We start from the raw sequence: 20,756 nt of genomic DNA, 5'->3' as shown, positions 1-20,756 counted from the left end.
GCAGACTGATTTGGAAGAGATTGAACTGTTTGAAAGACAACATTCAAGGTTTACCAGAGATTAGGGGCCTCACATTGACCAAATAGGATAAAGGAAATTTCAGATCCATGCTCTAATATAATACAGATATGCCTCTTGCATGTCTTTTTAAAGAGACTCATTGGGGGGAAAACATGATGTGCTTTATTACACTGTGACATGTTTTACTGTGGTAAACTGTTATAAGAGTAAAGCTATTAGGTATTAGGAGAATGGTCTGTGAGTCCCACAGTATAACAGAGCTGAAGAGCTGCTCAGATTGCTCTTCACCCCAGCAGATGATCTAGGCTCTTACTCTGCTCTTCACCATCATCTTCTCCAGCTCTTTGCTGACCTCTGAGAAGGGCGGCCGCTTGTCTGGCTCCTGCTTCCAGCAGCGCAGCATCAGACTGTACCTGAAGAACAAAGCCAGGACAGAGGTCAGGGGTCAGGGCACTGCACAAATGTCTCTACCTGATTTTGATCGATTTACCCAGTGGTTCAACACTCCAAGTCTTAAAACCCTCAGAAATAAGCAAACTAAATGTTTCTTTCAATGATCTCTTCAAACTAAAATGACTTTATGTCAAGCACTGGGTTTAAATCTGTTTTAGGTCAAATCCCTGAAGTCAGTCTCAATGTCACCCTAAGTGTACAGTAGTCTAATTCACAACAAATCCATCAAAAACCTCCCTCGACATGTAAAGATGCACCAGTTTATATTGGACACAAGTTATGGCTTTTTAATTGGGCTATCCTGATCACATGTCTTAGAGTAACCCCACCCCCATAGGAAAATGTTCCCATAATAAACCGCACTAGGATTGGACACGCACATCTCCTCACTGCAGTTCTCTGGTTTTTCCATCCTGTACCCCGTCTTCAGCAGGTTGAAGAGCCGCTCTGGGGCGATCCCTGGGTACGGGTTTCCTCCCAGTGTCACAGTCTCCCAAAGGAGGACCCCAAAAGACCACCTGCACAAGGGGGAAGAGAAGCAGGAGATGAGGGGCTTCCCAGTACTCCGGACCTCTTACCTTCTCTAAAACCAACAGGCAGAGAAACACTGCCAGGTCTACCTCTGACGAGAGGAATTACGATTAACACCACTCACCAGTCTGTGAGTAAACCTGTCATTTAAAAACCTCAAAACTACACAGTCAACTGAATGTATTGTGCTTGTTTTGTTTTGTTTTTTTTTCTCTTTAGCTTAGAATTGCAAGGGCAATCAAATGAAAAGGCAGTCCTTCAACATGTGGCGGACCTTATTTATTGTAGGCTCTGATTATATTAGGATAGAGTCTCGTCATTATTTCATAGAAAGGTATTTTATAGAAATGTTTTCTCTATTTGTCATTCTTCTCATTTTCATTATTATTCTCAAGGTGTTTTAGAAGGATGATGTATCTCAGTGTGATTGCTTTAGTTCTACAGAGAGCCATGCAAAGAGAGTGTTCTGAAGCCTGTCTGTGTCAGAACACAGGGAGAGAAGAAGACAGCCTTGGAGCAAAGAAACACCTGTGGCTTCTATTCATGGATTGAACTAAAGGTGAAGACTAAACCTAATAAATGCTTTTCACAAGTCAAAACAGAATCAACAGCTTCCTAAAAGAAACTGCTTTCCCACTCTTCAAAATTCTTTAGATTCCAAAACATTGATTCAAATGGGATGAGTCCAGAAACAACAAAATAATGCATAACTGTACAAATAATGTTGTATGATTATAAAACAGGCCGAGGCTTGTAAAATAAACTTTTCCTTTGATTTTCCAGAAACATAAAAAAAGCATTGGTTGTAAAACTAGAGTTTACATTATATAATTTTATAATGCATTTCTTCTTAAACAAAATGGTACAGTATGGTACAGAGTGATGGGCTCAATTCTAATGGCACTGTAAATACCACCCGTTTCCTGCCAAGCATCTCACAGACTGGACTAATATAAGAATGATAATGTATATCATTAAATATATATATATATATATATATATATATATATATATATATATATATATATATATATATATATATATATATAATTACAGTGCCTTGAAAAAGTATTCAGCCTCCATCCCTTTTTTCACATTTAAGAGTCTCACAGCCTGGGATTTTGATGTATTAGATTGGGAATTTTTATTTGTGAGTCACATTCTACTTCACAGAGTCCCCCGCAAAAAGAAAGAAAATAGTAAACAATAAAATAATAAAAATTAAAAAACTGAAATGTCATCATTTAGCAACTATTACAGCCAGTAGTCTCTTTGGATAACTCTATGTATTGTGTGCCATTCACCCTCCCATCAATCCTGACAATATTGCCAGTCCCTCCTGCTGAAAAGCATCCCCATAACATGATACCACCGCCATAGTTTACGGTGGGGATGGTGTTACCTGGCTGGTGTGCAGTGTTTGATTTGCGCCACACATACTGCTTAGCGTTCAGGGCAAAAAGTTCCACTTTAGTCTCATCAGACGACAAGACGTTCTGCCACATAACTGCAGTATCTTCTAGGTGACGTTTTGCAGGCAAGGATATGGTTTTTTTTTAAGTCAGGGCTTCTTTCTTGTCACTCTCCCATACTCTCCCATAAAGGCCTTATATATATATATATATATATATATATATATATATATATATATATATATATATATATATATATATATATATATATATATAGTGGACACGCCATCGTAGTGATATCAATCCCAACTCGTCCGTCAAATTACAATTGGGGTTGAAGAGGAAATTAATGGAAACTGGGACAAATTACGTAAAACCACACACCAGGGAAACCAATTGAGAGTACTACACCCGGTAAAGCAAGACGAACCTATACGTCTAACTCTCTAGGTCTATCGTTCTGCTGGATACACAAAAAAATAAGAATTTGTGTTATTTGCTGCTCCAAAACGATTTTTAATTTTTGTTTGACAATTTTAGGGTTTTCCTGGTTTGGTTAAAAAATATTAACCTGTTCCTGAGTTATAGGAATTTGAAATTTTGGTTCTGAGCATGCTCAGTAGACCTCTCGTAGTTAGATGTTTGATCTCAAAAAAAAAAAAAAATTGAGCTCACGACAAAATATCCTTTTTCTAATCTAATCTTCTTTTGTCAGAAAAAAAATCTTTGCTTGTGAGGCCGTGTGACAGAGACAGAATGATTCTTGGAGATAAATCTCCCTCCTGACCTGTGAGGGTGCTGTATAAAGGGAACCGAGTGCCCTGGACTGGGTGGCAAGACAATTAATTCCCAGGGTTAGGTGGAAGTCATCCATCTGGAAAGGGGGCACAGCTACGGTACACCAAATCATTGACCCGGAAGGAAAGTGATGTGGCAGCCGGGGATTGGAGGAGCAGTTGTACTTGTTAACCAAGGAGGCATGATTGATGGTACATAAGGGGATATAGCAAGGTGATCTGTTCCTTTTTGTGGTTAACACTTAACTGGAAGGAGAAACGTATTGTTATTGTGAGTGTTTTGTTTGTTTTGTCATGTTTAAAATATACTTATTTGTTCTTAGATGGCAAACAAAAGGCTAAAATCTATTTATGTTCCTGTAACAGAAAGAGAATGATTCTTGGTGGTAAATCTCCCTCCTGACCTATGAGGGTGCTAAATAACAGGAACAGAGTAATCTGGACTACTTGGCTGCCACTTTGTTCCGAGGCTTAAAAGGAAGTCAGTCATATAGAAAAGAGATGGAGCTCATTGACCTGGAAGGGAAATTATGTGCCAGCAGCGGATTGGAGGAGTGGCTGCAATCGTTTACCAAGGGGTCATGAGTGAGTATAAATAGAGGTCAAAGCGATGTATCTGTTCCAAGGGCCAGCACAAAACCTGGAACAACACTTCACTTTTGTCACGAATAAACTTGTAACACCCACCACAAGCAATGCAGCACGCACCCAGGACTGGTGACCGTATTTGTACATTGTGGGAAAGATACATGTGTTTATTATTTGGGACTGCAACCCGTTTGTTTGTTTCCAGTGTAATACACATTGTTTTGTTTTGCCTGGAATTATTGTTTGGTCACAAGACCAGGATTATAATAAATAATCCCCCCTTTTCCAACTGGATTACAAATCTGTCTGTTCATTGCACACTGCATCACTCTTGCACCTGTACAAAATCAACCACTTTGCCACAGTTCCACCTCAAACAAGCTGAATGTGTCAGAGTCTTCCTGCCTCACAAAATTCCATCAACTTTTAATATTACTAACGGATTGACAAAATTCAGCATTACAAAAATACATGCTTTTGGGATATGATGTTTTCGCTTATGAGTTGTAAAGAATGCATTTGTACCGTGGGCTAGGTTTTGACATGCACATGTTTTTTTTTTTATAGAAACGTTTTCATACTAACCTTTTGATGACATTAATCTAATTTCACAGTCTTGCGTGTTTAGTCAAATTTACAAATATAGTCACTTTTATTTTTGTGCTCTATACTAGAACATACAGGCTTTCTAGCCATAAATATATTCTCAAAAAGGAAGGAAAATCTTTGCATAAGGAGTATAAGGTCTACTGCCATGTGAGTGTGTTGGGGGGGCATGTATACCTGGACACTGTTTATGCAGGTCTAGTAGGATACAGATGCATAATAGTGGTACCAACATCACACGGTACCTACATGAATTCCACAGCCATAATCAAATGTTTGATGAACATCAGTTTTGGGGGGGTGGGGTGGTGGTGGACTGCATGCAGGGTAACATAAGGGGACGTGCATATATACGGTAAATCGTGAGACACAGGTGCATGACAGAAAGACTACTAACAGTGCACAACTTTCTGTTGTATGGAATTGCAGATTGCAAGACACTCAATTATTCAATCATGTAAATCTCGGCAATCTCCCCTAGTAATGTAATTTACAGGCACCTGGTCCCACAAATGGGGGCTTACCCCCACCTCCCCCCATCCTCTGCAGTGATCTGCACCCAAACAAATGTAAATGTAATTTTAAGTTGTGTTTCTCAAACATCTGATCTTGCAGTTCTTACTGCAGTGATCAGAAACATGTTTAAACCCTATGTGCTAGTTCTTTTGTGAATTTGGATCAGAAACTAGACACTGGCATGGGTTTCATAAACTGTAGCGTAACTGCAGTAAACCAATTCACTAACTCTCACGAGGCACACTGTAGGATTACTTACACGTCACTCTGTGTGGTGTAGATGTGATCAAACAAAGACTCAATTGCCATCCACTTCACAGGTATTCGACCCTAAGGAGAGTTAAAGATGAGTTAGCAGCTGTTTGTTAGACTCAACAAAATCACATTCAATCCTTTCCCTTACAGTACTGTTATCAATTTGCACTTGGCTTATTTGTAGCACACTTTGCAAAGTCATCAGAAGATGTGATCCTGTTAATGCTCATTATTGATGAATAGAGATGTAAGACCAGTGCTGGAATTGAACTGAAACACAGCTTTCTTATATATTGTACAAACAATCGCACAAGTCTGTCTGCCCTTAGCTGCCATTACCAGCAGTCTCTGCTTATCTGGAGTAGTCTATTATCTGGAGTAGTCTAACGCTTTGCAACAATTTTAAGGCTGTAGTGGTGTTTACCGTTATGTCTCAGTCTCAAGGTTCAGACCAGTAATGTACTGCCTGTCTGTTTGTCTGCCTGTCTGCCTGCCTGCCTGCCTATCCATTGTCTGTCTGTCTCTGCTCGTCTGTTTGTCTGCCTGCCTCTCTGGTCGTCTATGTGTCTGAGAGCTGTGCTGAAAGACACCACTGAGCCAACAAATCTTTATCAAAATCTGTTAAACTACTGTTGCAGACAACTTTGTAAAGGCAGCCTTTACACCATGAAACCTCTATCTCACCTTGCTCCTCTTCACATATGAGTCTTCCTCATAGACGTCTCTTGAGAGCCCAAAATCCGAAATTTTCATCTTCCTTCCCTCAGCCACCAGGACATTGCGAGCAGCCAGGTCCCGATGAACCACCTGTGACAAACAAAGACTGTGTCAATTACATCGTAGATATCATACACAGAGACTGTGTCAGCTACACAGTAGATATCATACACAAAGACTGTGTCAGCTACACAGTAGATATCATACATATATCCAGCAAATGAAAGACTTTGACAGCTTACAGCCAGCCCTGGTTGGGGCTCATTTGGGGGCCCATTTCCTTGCTATCTCACCCCCTTCTCTTACAGATCAATATGATCCAGAGGCTTACCTTCATGTCTGCCAGGTACTGCATGCCCCGGGATATCTGCCAGGAGAAGGAGATGAGGTCCCCCATGGTCAGGGCTCGCTCGTCCGGGTTCTCCAGGTAGCTGGAGTTGCGGTTGGCATCACTTCCCATGTTGCTGGGCCCTACCTTCCGGCTCTCCCGCAGGAAATTGCGCAGGGACCCGTATTTTGCATACTCCACTATCAGGTGCAGAGGACCTGGGCAAGAAAACACAACAATGTGACCCCCACTGACTTCATACAGGACAATGCTGTCCAACAACTGAATAGACCTTACTCATGCCAGACTCAAAACGAGGCTTCGAGTGCAGCTGCTAGCTTCCAGCCACCGATGTCTCCAACTGCAGTGGGGAGCAGTTACAGCATTGCACTGTAATGTTCCGTCTTGTGGTTATGATTTAAGAAATAATCAGTAGAAAAATATATAATTTCATATTAATTAGAGAGCTGACTATATACAGAAGGCATGATTATTATTATTTTGAAAAGGAAGTGGATGGGGTCAAAGACTTATGAATCATTATATTAACCCTTACAGGTTCACATTGCCATTTTGACTAAGGCAAATTATTCTAATGGTGTGTATTGTATGTATGAATCACAAACATATTTCACTATTTTTTTAATATATGTTAATTTTTAGAAAGTTATTAATTGTATCCCTCAGTGTACACTGCCCTTTTTAGATATTAAAACTGTATATTCTGTACATGTACTATTTAATTATGTTTTACTTTTACTTTTATAACTCCAAAACAGCTTATTTAGCTTTAAAATAATAATTTTCTGAAGAGAAATCTCAAACTTTAATTTCTATGTGAATATACATATTCTTCATTATATTCACAAATTTGATTACATTTCAGTTATACTGTCCGGGAGCCAATCATTCCTAATCAATAGATAAGTAAGATGCAGAAGCTTGAGATTATGCATGGATACTAAAAGGAATGTTTCTTGCGGGATGCAATGCCCAGTTTGTATTAAAAAAGTTATAGAACACTGTGACGAAATATGAGTTCTGGTGATGAATCTTCCTCCCGACCTGTGAGGGCGCTAAAGAACGGGAGGAGAAGTATCTGGAAGGGCTGGCCTGACAGTTCGTTTCCGGGTCTGGGAAGTGGGTCAGCCTGGAAAGAAGCGCGACTCTGTTGTAAAACCGTATTGATTTGAAAGGTAAACGAGAGGCAGCTGCAACCGTTTACCTATATATCATGCGGGATTACATATAGGGGCCAGGGTAACACTGATCTTTTCCTTCGTTTGGGTAAACGACTGGAGGGCGAAGGAGCGAGAGAGGAGCTCTTAGAAATTAAAGAGAAAATACGTGTTCTATGTGTTTTTGTTAACTGTTTGTGTTTTTCACTATAGACAGTTAAAGCTCTTCTCCGGAGCTGTCGAAAAAGGGTCAGCACTAGCCGGAGCACCACTGCACTTCACACAACGAGCACCTGCACGTCTGCATGCACCCAGGACTGGTGACCGCGTCTTGCGTTTTTGTTCGGGACTGTGCCCAGTTTTTGTTATCCCCGCGCTATACACATTGTTGTGTATAGCCGGGCAGTTATTATTTATCGGTCACCAGACCTGGATTACGAATTAAAGCACTTTGTTCACTGAATCACTGTTGTCTGTTCATCACTCCTGCACCGCATCACCGCTACACCTGTTCCAATTACCAACCACTTTGTCACAGACACACTGAGTGTACTAAGAGTCTTTATTAAGCACAACGGAACAAAATTACAAAAACGTTTGTTAACACAAGTTAACAAAAAATATGCTTGAGTTACACAATACTTGGTCACAAAGGCGATCCTTAACGTAACATTAACTCCAAATAAACTACAGGAATAACAGAAAGGGGAACGTTTGATTCTTAAGTAAGGTTACTCATTATTTTTCATTGATCGGAACGCCTTAGCCCTAATGCTACATCCATTCTCCTGCATTTTAATTTTAGAAAACAATTAACACATGCTTATACCAAACCAATAAACGTGAAACTATACAGAGGTACTTAATATCAACACAGTAAACATTAATTAGAGTCAACGTTCTCTAACTGCTAGATCTAAACATATGTTACTAATCTAGTATAGGCTAGTAGTAGCTTATTCAGTTTCCGATCACAAATACGCTTGCTAATTTACCTTCTACTTCATGAATATAATCCTCGATCCAATTGCTGTACCCTTTCTGCAATATGTTTTTTGGAATCCTCGCTTCATTTTCTGCCCAATCGTCAGTTTCTTTAACTTTTACTTGAGGAACACATATTAAAGATTTCATCCACAGTGATACTATCAGTAGCTGCTGCCCCCATGACAGTTGCTTGCACACCAAGCCTCGTTTTCAACCAAACATGGCCGATGCATGAATAAGGTGTATAGACCAGCGTCAGGGTTCTCACCAGCGCTGTTGAGGGTAACGGGCCGTTACGTTGCTACCTGGAAAAATGACGCTGTAATGAGGCTACTACGCCGTGTTTTCAGTTTGCGTAATGGCCAAAAAATAATAATAATAATCCTGTGAAACATTGTTGATTATTCCTTTATGTGAGAAATTGGTTTGCTTAAAATACTTGTTGTAGCTCTCAATACTCTTTAATGGGTTGGTTGTGACAGCATGTTCTTTAGTTTGGTGCCTGTAATGTATGCCACACAGAGACGAGACTGAACTTCACTGAACTTTATTAGCACATACCCCCCCTTGTTGACAGCTGAGACTAGATGGGTGTGCCCCTGATACACAGCTCTGTAACAACCAACACTGTTGCAAATCTTTATTATTATACCATAACTACATTCCCTCTAAGACTTTAATTTAGTCAGTCACTCTGGCTAAAGTAACTTAACATTTTTAGCCACACTGGAAAAACTTTAGCCACTTAACAATACTATAAACAAATTATAAACACACTGTTTCAGCAAGACAAAAAGATGTGTATTTTATCTGAAAACATGTAGATATTTGCCATATAATAACAGACCCTACCATTTACAATACATATAAATATTATATCTAATTTGCACTACAACTCTGATTCCCATTAATAAATGCCAAACTTAGTCCCATGTGAAAAAAAGGTTACAGATTTAGGTTTGCAGAGATATTCATGTACCTTACATTATTTTGACTGTGACATGGTTTTCTTTAAAACGGTAAAGCAACATTGTGCCAGTCTCTCTGACCAGCTCTAGTTACACAAGATTGTACTAATGTGATTAATAATATTAGTAGGATTGTAAAGCCACTGCTGTGTTTTAAGAAAAAGTACTTATAGTAAAATATTGCACCGATTCTGACATTAAAACTCAATAAATCATAGTGAGACAAATACTTATTTTTTAAATAATAAATGTGTTTATTATTTTATTAAATTATTCCTCATTCGAATTATATTACAACACAGTTTAAAGAGATAGCAAACAATGGGGGGGGGGGGGGACAAAAAAAAAAAAAAAAAGAGTCGACACTAGAACTTCGACGCACTTGAAGCTGCGTGTTTCTGGCTTGCCGTTTGTGAAAATGTTTTTCGTTCTTTCAGAGGGTATGTTTGAAACCATGACTGCTTCACCTCCCTGCGACTAGTATCACTGTCATATTGTAGTTGTGTGCATGGGTGGATGGTATTCCTTGGGCTGCATCTTTTGGAACATAATTCTGGTAATTGGTCTCGACAAATTGTTTTATAACATTTCTTTCCCCCATTTGGATGCCATGTAGGTTTTTTTAAGAACATAAGAAAGTTTACAAACGAGAGGAGGCCATCGGCATCTTTGTTTTTGGTCCCTTTTAAACGCTCTGTAAAGTACCTTTTTTCGCTGAATATTTTTTAAATTGATCTATTAAACCATTTTGGCAATTTTGTTTTACATTTAGATTTGTCTACTTTAGGGATGTAATTGTTTTGCACCTTAGTACTACATTTTTGAAGAACAGCCATCCTTTTTCTGTGGATTCATCCTTTGTTTCTGTTTTTTTGTTTTTTACAAGCAGCACCGTCCACTGATTCTTTCTATTAGAGCCTCTGTCCTCCCGTTTGTGGCATGCATATATTAAGTGATCAAGCTACAGAGCTTTCATTTGGCAAAATGAAATTAAACTAAACAGTCTGTATTGACTAATCTCATAAATAAATAAATCGTTCAGACAAAGAACAGTAATGTGTATTCCAAACATTTTTGAGATAGTCAATCTTTTTTATTTCAAGTCTTTAAAAAAAATCAGTCTATGACGCAGACTCTTCATCTACGTGCTGACAGCCATAGATATAGAATATTATCCTGACAACTACTTCCACAAAGCCTAAGCATGTGCATGACTTGTCCTCACTCTCTTGCAGGGGGTTGCAAAGATGGCCGTTTCTTTCCCCGCCCGGCTCTGCCCCCACTTCCCCCCCTGCTCCTCCCACCACCTTGCTGTGAAAAATTCCTGGTGAGAACACTGAGCTTCTTAACCCATTTGTCCTAAAAAATGATTTCCATTACATGAGAGTAGATGTTGAACTTCATACTAATTTGAACTAGGCTGTTGCCAAGAGAAGAACCAACTAGATGTAGCATTGCAGTAAACTAATGTGATCTATCTGCATCTCCATCCATTTGCATTGTTTTCCATCTGATGATGTAGATATCCTTCTGTCTGGTGTTGATTGCTGAAGTGTAATGCTGACTCCAGGGATCAGCTCATTTTGCCTCCCCAACGCAACAGCACACACAACGGCTGCGATGCTGGCTCCGGGGATCAACCCAGTGCAGTCTCCCCAGCGCATCAGCATGACAACCATCTGGATTGAGCTAAGTAGAGTACATCTCTGGGGTCTTCAAGTGGACACCTTCCAACTGGTGGCAACTTATTGGTCAGGTTACGCTTGTCTTCCAATGCTAAGGCCGAACATCGCAGCACCAGGTCATGCCATCAAGTAAACCATCCTTGGCTAAGACTTACATCCTGTCAAAATGTGCCTTAATGTTAGGTGATGAACACAAAGGGCATGAGGGATCCTCACCCACTCAGAGGTTTAGGTTCTGTGGTGATGAGAGAACATCTTATGCTGATCTGATGAGGAAACTGATCCTGCTCTGTTCCATTGTCTTGCCAGCCTATCTTGCGTTGTTCCACACTCTCTCATCTCATCCATTCTCCCTGCTTGGCCTGGGAAACGGCTTTTACACACCTGATCCTCTCCTCCTGCTTTAGCACCTCATTAACCACCAGCTTCCTCTGTTGAGCTGGGGTTGCCTTGTACCATGTAGGAGGAGCTGAACTGAGGCCAAAACCTCCTTTTCCATGCTGAACTTGCCCCATAATATCTCCGATTCGAAGGGCAGCCTTAGCATCTTCTATCGCTTTCTTTGCCGTCTATTTTCTTCCAGTTTTCAACACAGGTGCTGACTCCCTTACGCATTTGTAGCGTGAATCTACTAATGCCATTTCCAGTCAGATTTTGGCGGACTTAAACTCCTTAGTTAGAGCAGAGATTGGCAGCTGAAGTATTCCTTTACCATAAAGTCCCAGCTGAGGCAGCGAGGAACTCCCAACTATTTCCTGACGTATGAACTGATTAAAGCTTCCAGCTTCTCAACTGTTGTCAAGGAAACCTCGTACACAGTCAGTGGCCACAGCAGTCTAGGTAGTAGACCAAACTGAAAGCACCAGAGTTTCAGTTAGCTTGGTAAAGCGCTGCTGTCTATGCTCTTCAACCCTTCCACTGCTTGTTGTCTATCTTCTCCCACACAAACTGTGTCCTTTAGATCCCCGTCGTACCATCTCCCTAGACTTTTCACTGGCTTCTCGGACACTCTTGGTATTGCCTCACCATTAATGTAGAACCTTTTATCTACTACTTTACCTTTAATTATAGAGATGCTCCTTGATTTATAGGGCTTGAATTGCATTCGTGTCCATTCAATGATATTGGCTAATTTACCCAATAACCGGTTAGTGCAGGCTACTGTTGTAGTCATTGTTGTCATGTCATCCATGTATGCTCAAATTGGTGGTAGTCGCATTCCAGAAGCCAATTGCTCTCCTCCCACTACCCATTTTGATGCCCTTATAATTACTTCCATGGTAAAAGCCAGTGGAGAAATGGTACACCCTGCCATTAATCCAACTTCTAGACATTGCCATGTAGTGCTGAATTCTGTAGTTGAAAAACTAAATTGCAAATCTCCAAAGTAGGCTTTCACTAAATTTGTTATTGTCATCGGTACGCTGAAAAAATCAAATGCTGCCCAAAGAAGTTCATGTGGCACTGAACCATATGCATTAGCCAAATCCAGGAATATCATATGAAGCTCCTTCCTCTCCTTTTTGTTGATTGAATTTGTTGCCAGATTACGCTGATGTGTTCTAAGCATGCTGGGAAACCTGGAATGCCTGCTTTTTGAACTGACGTGTCAATGAAGCAGTTCTTTAATAGGTAGGTTAACAATCTCTGAGCAATAATGCTGAAGAAAATCTTGCCTTCTATGTTTACGTCCAAATTTCTCTCCAGCTCAAACTTAATGATTTAAGTGTGCTATTTTTCTCACTGGTGAATATCTTTAGAAATTTGAATGGATCTTTACAAAAGTTAGTTCTCACAAGCTCGTTCTTTTTGTAGCGTTTCCCTAGGTGCTCAACTCTGCTCAATCTTGCAAGCTTATCTTTTATGACCCTTTGTAACAGATTGAGTCCCTCCTTCTGACTTTGTTCTGCTTTTTTCCATTGCTTGCTCAACTGCCTCCTGTCTCTAACTAAGCTTTCAATCTCCTGCTGCCGTCTAGACTTTCCAGGAATAGTTTGTACTTTTCCTTCCTTTTTTCAATTCGAAACCTCTTGCTTCCATATGCGTAGAAGATTTATCCAGCTTCTTTTCAACTGTTCCATTTAACATTTCCAAAGTAAAACAGAGATCCATGTTTACTGTATCCCACACAGTTTTCTCACAAGCTCTTGGCCATTTAACTCCAGTACTGGCTTCATACAGGACAATGCTGTCCAGCCACTGAATAGACCAGCATCTCATCCCATGTGTCATAGGGGTATATTTCCCATGAATGTAGAATTCCCAGTGAGTGCATGAGTATGTTGGTAATGTCCTACACAGACTTAGGACAGAGGACAGGAGACACTGTTTTACAAAAGAATAGATTTCTGTGCTACACTGCTCCTGAATCATCAGGATCGTTTAAGAACTGCCTAGAAACAGTTCTGGAATGAATCAGTTACTAAAAGCCAGATGAGCATTGCTGATCATATGGTCTCCTCTCGATCTTAACTTGTGTTGTTCTTATGTTACTTTCAGGGTATTACTGTAGAGAAACACACACAGTATATATATATATATATATATATATATATATATATATATATATATATATATATATATATATATATATATATATATACAGTGCCTTGCAAAAGTATTCAGACCCTTGACCAATTCTCTCATATTACTGAATTACAAATGGTACATTGAAATTTCATTATGTTTGATATTTTATTTTTAAACACTGAAACTCAGAATCAATTATTGTAAGGTGACACTGGTTTTATGTTAGGAAATATCTTTAAGAAAAATAAAAAACAAAAATATCTTGCTTGCATAAGTATTCAACCCATGTGCTATGGAAGCTCCCATTTTGCACCGATGAAAGAAATTGCCCTAAAGAGGACACAATTACCTTACCATTGGCCTCCACCTGTGAACCATTAAAGTTGCTGTCACATTTTCTGGATAAAAACCCCACTGTTGAAGGATCATTGGTAAGGCTGTGAATCTGAAGGAAAATGAACACCAAAGAGCATTCAACAGAAGTTAGAGATAAAGTAATACAGATGCATATATTAGGGAAAGGGTACAAAATAATATCCAAGTTTCTGGATATCCCAATGAGCACAGTTGGATCAATAATCAGGAAGTGGAAGCTGCATCACACCACCCAGGCACTGCCAAGAAAAGGCCGTCCCTCAAAACTCAGCACTCAAACAAGAAGGAGATTTGTGAGAGAAACCACAGAGAGGCCAGCATTCACTTTGAAGGAGCTAGAGTTCAGTGGCTGGGAGTGGAGTAATGGTGCACCAGTCAACCATATCAAGAGCTCTGCATAACACTGGCCTGTATGGGAGGGTGGCAAGAAAGAAGCCGTTACTCAAAAAGTACCATCTGAAAGCATGAGAGTGACCCAGCTGCGATGTGGGAAAAGGTTTTGTGGTCAGATGAGACCAAGATAGAGCTTTTTGGTCAAAACTCAAAGCGCTATGTGTGACGCAAACCTAACACTGCCCATGCCTTAAGACACACCATCCCTACAGTGAAGTATGGTGGTGGCAGCATCATGCTGTGGGGATGCTTCTCATCAGCAGGGACTGGGCATCTTGTTACAATTGAAGGAAGAATGGATGGAGCAAAATACAGGAAAATACTGCAAGAGAATCTGCTTCAGTCTGCTAAAAAACTGAAGCTTGGGAGGAAATTCATGCAAGCAAGATATTTCAGATTTTTTTATTTTTCTTAAAAATATTTCCCAACATAAAACCAATGTCACCTTACAATAATTGATTTTGAGTTTAAGTGTTTTAAAATAAAATACTGAACAGAACGAAATTTCAATGTACCATTTGAAATTCAGTAATATGAGAGAATTGGTCAGGGGTCTGAATACTTTTGCAAGGCACTGTATATAGTAACACAAATTAAGAAACTGTATCTACACATTGGGTAAGATAAGCATCTTGGTTAATATTTGCTTCTGTTTATTTCTCTTAAACTGTAAACAGTTAAATTGCTTGTTTACTAGCTATGTATTGTCATTAACTCTTTGGTATTGCCGGTATCACCATCTGTTTCTAAACAGTCGAACAATCTCAACTTATAAATTATAATAAATTAATTATTCAAATTAAATCTTGTATTACTCCTAGATAATTTCCCTTTTCTTAAGTTAATATTTTAAACAGTGTTGTATCCTCTGACCCTGTCAAGAACACCAAAGCAATGGGCAGCAGTGTGTATTGCTTACCATCCTGGCTGCAGGCTCCATACATTTTGATGACATGAGGGTGGTTGACTTGCTTCAGAAGGTTAAACTCAGACAGGAGGTCTCGCAGCTCACTTTGGGAGGCATTCTCTGCAAAAAAAGAGAAAAAGAGTGATGAATCAATCTCTTGTTTGAAACCAAATAACAAGGATTGTCAAAACATGATCTTGTGCAGAGTGATGTCCTCCCATGCTTTGAACAACAGCGCAGTTCTAAAAGTAGTAGTTCCTGAGTACTCTTACAACAAGAACATAAGAACATAAAAATGTTTACAAACGAGAGGAGGCATTTCGGCCCATCTTGATCGTTTGGTTGTTAGTAGCTTATTGATCCCAGAATCTCATCAAGCAGCTTCTTGAAGGATCCTAGGGTGTCAGCTTCAACAACATTACTGGGGGGATTTGGTTCCAGATTTCCATGATTCTTTGTGTTAAAAAAGTGCCTGCTATTTTTATGTTCTGAATGCCCCTTTGTCTAACCTCCATTTGTGACCCCTGGTCCTTGTTTCTTTTTTCACGCCACAAAGGCCCTAGTGTCAACAATGTCAATACCTTTTAGGATTTTGAATACTTGAATCAGATCGCCACATAATCTTCTTTGTTCAAGACTGAATAGATTCAGTTCTTACAGCCTGTCTGCATATGACATGCCTTTTAAACCCGAAATAATTCTGATTGCTCTTTGCACTTTCTAGAGCAGCAATATCCTTTTTGTAGAGAGGTGATCAGAACTGAACACAATATTCTAGATGAGGTCTTACTAATGCATTGTAAAGTTTTAACATTACTTCCTTTGTTAAACTCAACAATTTTCACAATATATCCAAGCATCTTGTTGGCCTTTTTTATAGCTTCCCCACATTATCTAGATTAAGACATTTCTGAGAAAAAACATAAACTCCTAGGTGTTTTTCATAGATTCCTTCTTCAGTATGCAATTTCCAATGATTTTTCAAGTTCACATTCAATTACCTAAACTTTGCTGTGCTTTTATAGGACTACACACCACGGCTTCACTTATAAAGAAAGGCTTTTCTGGGTTTTTATTTAATACAATTTGATTAATCGTAGCTCAGCGGCAGGGCCTGTGTTTATAAATGTGTTCTCCAGAAGTTACTGTGTCTGATAGTCCTCAGCAAGGGAGAAGAGCATCCTTACACTCAAAAAGGATGCTAAAGTTATATGCTGCATGATCAATATTAAATCCATGCACAGTATAACACTAAGAACTCTGCATGTATTGCTCTATTGAGGCACTGTAACTGAAGGCGTGCTTAATGCCAGAAAACAGTCAGGACATTCTCACCCTTCAACATCTTCACGGCTACAGTTGTGTATCCTGCTTTTCCCTTCAGCCGGAACGCCGTTGCTTTGACAACCTTCCCAAACTCCCCTTCTCCCAGAGTTTTGCCGAGCACCAGGTTCTTCCGGGGAAACTCCCACTTGGGATCTTCCTGTTAAAGGGATATGCACAGCTCTTGTTAGAATGCTGCAATGGCTTCATTTTAAAAGACTACAGTATGTGGTGCAACAGTAAGTGCTTTTAGCTCAGACACTTTAAAACATGTCCAGAAAATAGGTCTGCATATTTCTAACCATTGCTCTACTCTTACTCTCAATAACTAAAAGTAATAAAAGAGATTACTAAAATAACATTAGCTTAACAGACAAGTATTTTAGTTTGCGTCAAGGGAACAAAATGTCTTTTTCAATCTCTAAATGCTGGAATTAGTTTCAACCCAGACATTACATTGTGTTATGAGGCCCTCTAGTGGTTCATTGTGAATCTGAATGAATAAGTTGAGGCCTCAATAACATTACATTAGTAAATGAACACATTTGGCCAGTTAGCTCAGTCCACCAGATCAGCCCTGGCTCGTGTTGACTCACCCCAAGCCAAGCGTCTCCCTGGCCCTATATATCAGAAAAAGAAGCAGGGATACATACAGGGATCTTGAGGTTGTCCACAGCCACTTGGTTGTCCATAGAGTCAAGGGAGGGCCGGCGCACATTGTTGGCGGAGTAGCTGATGGGGTAGGTCTGGGCGGGCCGGCGGAAGGTCATCTCAGCCGAGGCGATGGGGGGCTTGGGGGAGTTCTTGTGGTAGCGATGGATGAAGTAGGAGGAGAGCAGCACTGAGATGATGAAGGAGAGCAGCACTGCTGCTGCGATCACAGTCTTACACACATCGTCACACATGGGCTCTGAAACAAGGCATTACATATGCCGTATTAAATTTATGTTAACCAGGGCTTTATGCTCCCAATACCCCTAGGAATTAAGGAGGGTTTTTCAGTCTGATTTGATCGATTAAACACAATGTGGTGTTTGAGTGTTTACAGACAAGGAGAAAATAGCTAAGAAGTTAGTTCTCTTTTAACCTTTAAATGTTTAACCCAATCTACTATAGTTTCACAGACTCTGATTAGCACTAATTGCAAAGTGATAATCTGGTCTGTGAAACTGGTTAATATACACCAATTTAGAGTAATTGCAAAGCCCAGGGCTATGATTATTAAAATTTCCCTTGGTAAATTTGCACAAAAATTTGGCAGTTTTCCAAATAACAACAAGCACACTTCACACTTCTATATGCCTTTCATCACAAGGATCCCAAAGCTCTTCAAATACAAAACATTAACAATTGAAACATTGAATTAAAAACAGTAATACAAAATGTAATAAAATGGAAATTATAAAAAGAGATACAAAATGTAGTTTTAATTTTAAAATTGAAAAAACTGAGATAAAAACCTACTTTGTAAAAATTGAACAATTAAAACAAAACTATAATACAACTGGAATATGTTTTTGTTTTAAGTTTACCATAGTTTACCAGTTTACTACAGTTTGCCATGGTTTGTCATGTTTTTAAGTACAGTATATTTCATCATTCATCTCCCATGCTTTGCCATGCTTTTACTTTGCTTTTACTGTGGTACACTTTTATTAGGGTGTGTGCAAGGCCAGTGGGAGTCTCCAGCCTGGATTCTGAGTGATTTCACACACCTTTGATGTCGAATTTCTCGCAGTAGCACTTGATTCCTGGGAAGCAGTAGCAGGTCCCATAGCCAGCCTTGATCCCAGACAAAAAGCCTCGCTCGTGCCCTCCAATAACATCCAACTCTAACCACAAGAAAAAACACAGAAAGGAGCTTAGAAACACACAGGTTCACCTTGCCAAGACTTTACAGCTGCAACTCACCATCTACATGTTGTTGTGTTGAATTTCTACCTGTGTAATATCCTATTAAGTGTTATCTGTGTGATTCTCTGTAGTTGTTTCTGCTTCAATCATTCTTATATTTATCAACAGGCTGCCCTTCATATTGGCAGTTTTATGGCAGTGTTTTAAAGTCCTGTAAGCCAATTCACAAATGCTTTGGCCCTCTCTCCACCCCTTACTCATGCAGCCCTGTTACTGTGCCCCCCGCCCCTTCTTTGTGTCAGTGCTGAGAGGCTGCTCCTCTCCTGGCTGCTCTGTCAGTGCTCTAGAAGTTTAGCTGCTTACTCATGCAGTCCTGTGGACAGATGGCCGGCTTCAAGTTCTCGACCATATCACATTGACCGTCTGGGCAGGTCTGGAGAGTGGGCGAGCAGGTCGAGTAGTTTGTGGTCAGTGCTGGCAGGAAAATCAAGAAAAAAACAACATAAAACATTCTTTCAGAAGCCTAAGTTCTTCCACGGTTTAAAATTGTCATTTACAGTACATCACTGGAGACAAATTACAAAATCAAAGTAAAGTAAAGAAACTGGGTTACAGACAGCTCTCAGCTTGCTTGACTTCCAGGATATCTGGTACTGCTTTATTTTTTTTGTCTCAGCAGTGTCTTCTGGAACAAAACATGTTATTGGCTGAAAGCATGTCAGTCAATAGGGAAGCAGCTGATTGGGTATTGGCAGGAAACCATTTCACCCACCAGGTGAAATGACCCAGGAAGTGTGACAATCAAAAAGCAAGCTATACCAAATATCATGCTTTAAAAAAAAAAAAAAAACATGTTTCTTTCAAATCTAACCATTTGATACCTTATAATGAATGGACGTGCATTGCAGAGAAGATCTATGGAACTATTGGTTAGCTATAATTACTTTAAGAGAGTAAAGAGCATTAATTCTATTTCCTTTGTTGAGCAATAAAATATTCAGCCATTCGGATACTGTGTATTTCTCAGTGAGTGGTTCTCTGTGAGTGTTTCTCTGTGTGAGTGCTTGTTTCTCTCTGAGTGTTTCTGTGTGAGTTAGTTTCTCTGTGAGTGGATCTGCAAGTGTTTCTGTGTAAGTGTTTCTCTGTGAGTGCTTGTTTCTGTGTGAGTATTTGTTTCTGTGTGAGTGTTTGTTTCTGTGTGAGTGTTCATTTGTGTGTTTCTGTGTGTTTGTGAGCATTTCTTTTTGTGTGAGTGTTTCTGTGTGTGTGCTTCTCTGTGAGTGTTTCTCTGTGAGTGCTTGTTTCTGTGTGGGTGTTTTTCTGTGGGAGTGTTTCTGTGTGAGTGTTTGTTTCTGTGTGGATGTTTTTCTGTGGGAGTGTTTCTGTGGGAGTGTTTGTTTCTATATAAGTGTTTTTTTCTCTATGACTGTTTCTCTGTGTTTGTTTCTCTGTGCGTGTTTGTTTACCTGTTTCTGTGTGAGTGTTTGTTTCTCTGTGTCTGTTTCTCTGTGCAAGTGTTTGTTTCTCTGTGTTTCTGTGCGAGTGTTTGTTTCTCTGTGAGTGTTTCTGTGCGAGTGTTTGTTTCTGTGTATGCGTTTCTGTGTGAGTGTTTGTTTCTCTGTGCGTGCTTGTTTCTCTGCAAGTGTTTGTTTCTCTGTGAGTGTTTCTGTGCGAGTGTTTGTTTCTGTGGAATTGTTTCTCTGTAAGTGATTGTTTCTCTGTGAGTGTTTCTATGCAAGTGTTTCTCTGTGAGGTTTGTTTCTCTGACTGTTTCTGTGTGAGTGTTTCTGTGTGAGTACTTCTGTGTGACTGTGTGTTTCTGTGTGACTGTTTGTTTCTGTGTGACTGTTTCGGGATAAGCTGTAAATCTCATGCTGGGCCGTACCCATATCCGCAGCAGGTCTCCAAGGTGTACAGCCTCTGGCATGTTAGAACAATGTAGGTCAGGGAAGTCGGCATGTGAGATCCATAACTTCAGTGTGTTTCTGTGTGAGTGTTTCTCTGTGAGTGTTTGTTTCTGTGTGAGTGTTTCTATGGCATTACCGTTCCCGCTGCCTTGTCTCCAATGGCACCTCCCGTCCGTTGCCCCCATGCCCCCACAGGCCTCACAGTCTGAACGCAATCGGTTCTCAGCACAGGACAGGGGGCAGTCCTCCTCCAGAGCGTGGCCACCAGCTGGGAGCAAGGGATCAAAACACAGACCAGATTGAAGACGATGCACTCCAATGCAATCCATTACAATCCAATGTAATACATTACAATACAATACAATACAACAAACAGTTAATGCAAGTGGAATACATATCTCCAGCAAAGGTTGAAAATAACACATT

General features: G+C 39.9%; 1 protein-coding gene across 2 annotated transcripts in view; it reads right to left on the bottom strand.

Annotated features, from left to right (window-relative positions):
• Window positions 1-20,756, bottom strand: part of ret (ret proto-oncogene receptor tyrosine kinase) — a 58,959-nt gene that overhangs the window by 11,329 nt on the left and 26,874 nt on the right. For both annotated transcript variants that reach the window (XM_041269092.1, XM_041269091.1), the window contains exons 8-18: window positions 20,467-20,598; window positions 18,787-18,897; window positions 18,285-18,401; window positions 17,223-17,479; window positions 16,582-16,729; window positions 15,259-15,366; window positions 6,228-6,442; window positions 5,864-5,986; window positions 5,184-5,254; window positions 855-992; window positions 335-434 (exon numbers count right to left, since the gene is read on the bottom strand). In XM_041269092.1, the coding sequence (XP_041125026.1) occupies window positions 335-434; window positions 855-992; window positions 5,184-5,254; window positions 5,864-5,986; window positions 6,228-6,442; window positions 15,259-15,366; window positions 16,582-16,729; window positions 17,223-17,479; window positions 18,285-18,401; window positions 18,787-18,897; window positions 20,467-20,598 (1,520 nt within the window). The remainder of the gene's footprint in view (window positions 1-334; window positions 435-854; window positions 993-5,183; window positions 5,255-5,863; window positions 5,987-6,227; window positions 6,443-15,258; window positions 15,367-16,581; window positions 16,730-17,222; window positions 17,480-18,284; window positions 18,402-18,786; window positions 18,898-20,466; window positions 20,599-20,756) is intronic.

Source organism: Polyodon spathula, chromosome 13 (genome assembly GCF_017654505.1).
Source record: "Polyodon spathula isolate WHYD16114869_AA chromosome 13, ASM1765450v1, whole genome shotgun sequence".
In the NCBI taxonomy this organism is placed as follows: Eukaryota; Metazoa; Chordata; class Actinopteri; order Acipenseriformes; family Polyodontidae; genus Polyodon; species Polyodon spathula.
The sequence above is the reverse complement of the archived record's forward strand: the minus strand, read 5'-3'. Positions and strand labels throughout refer to the sequence as shown.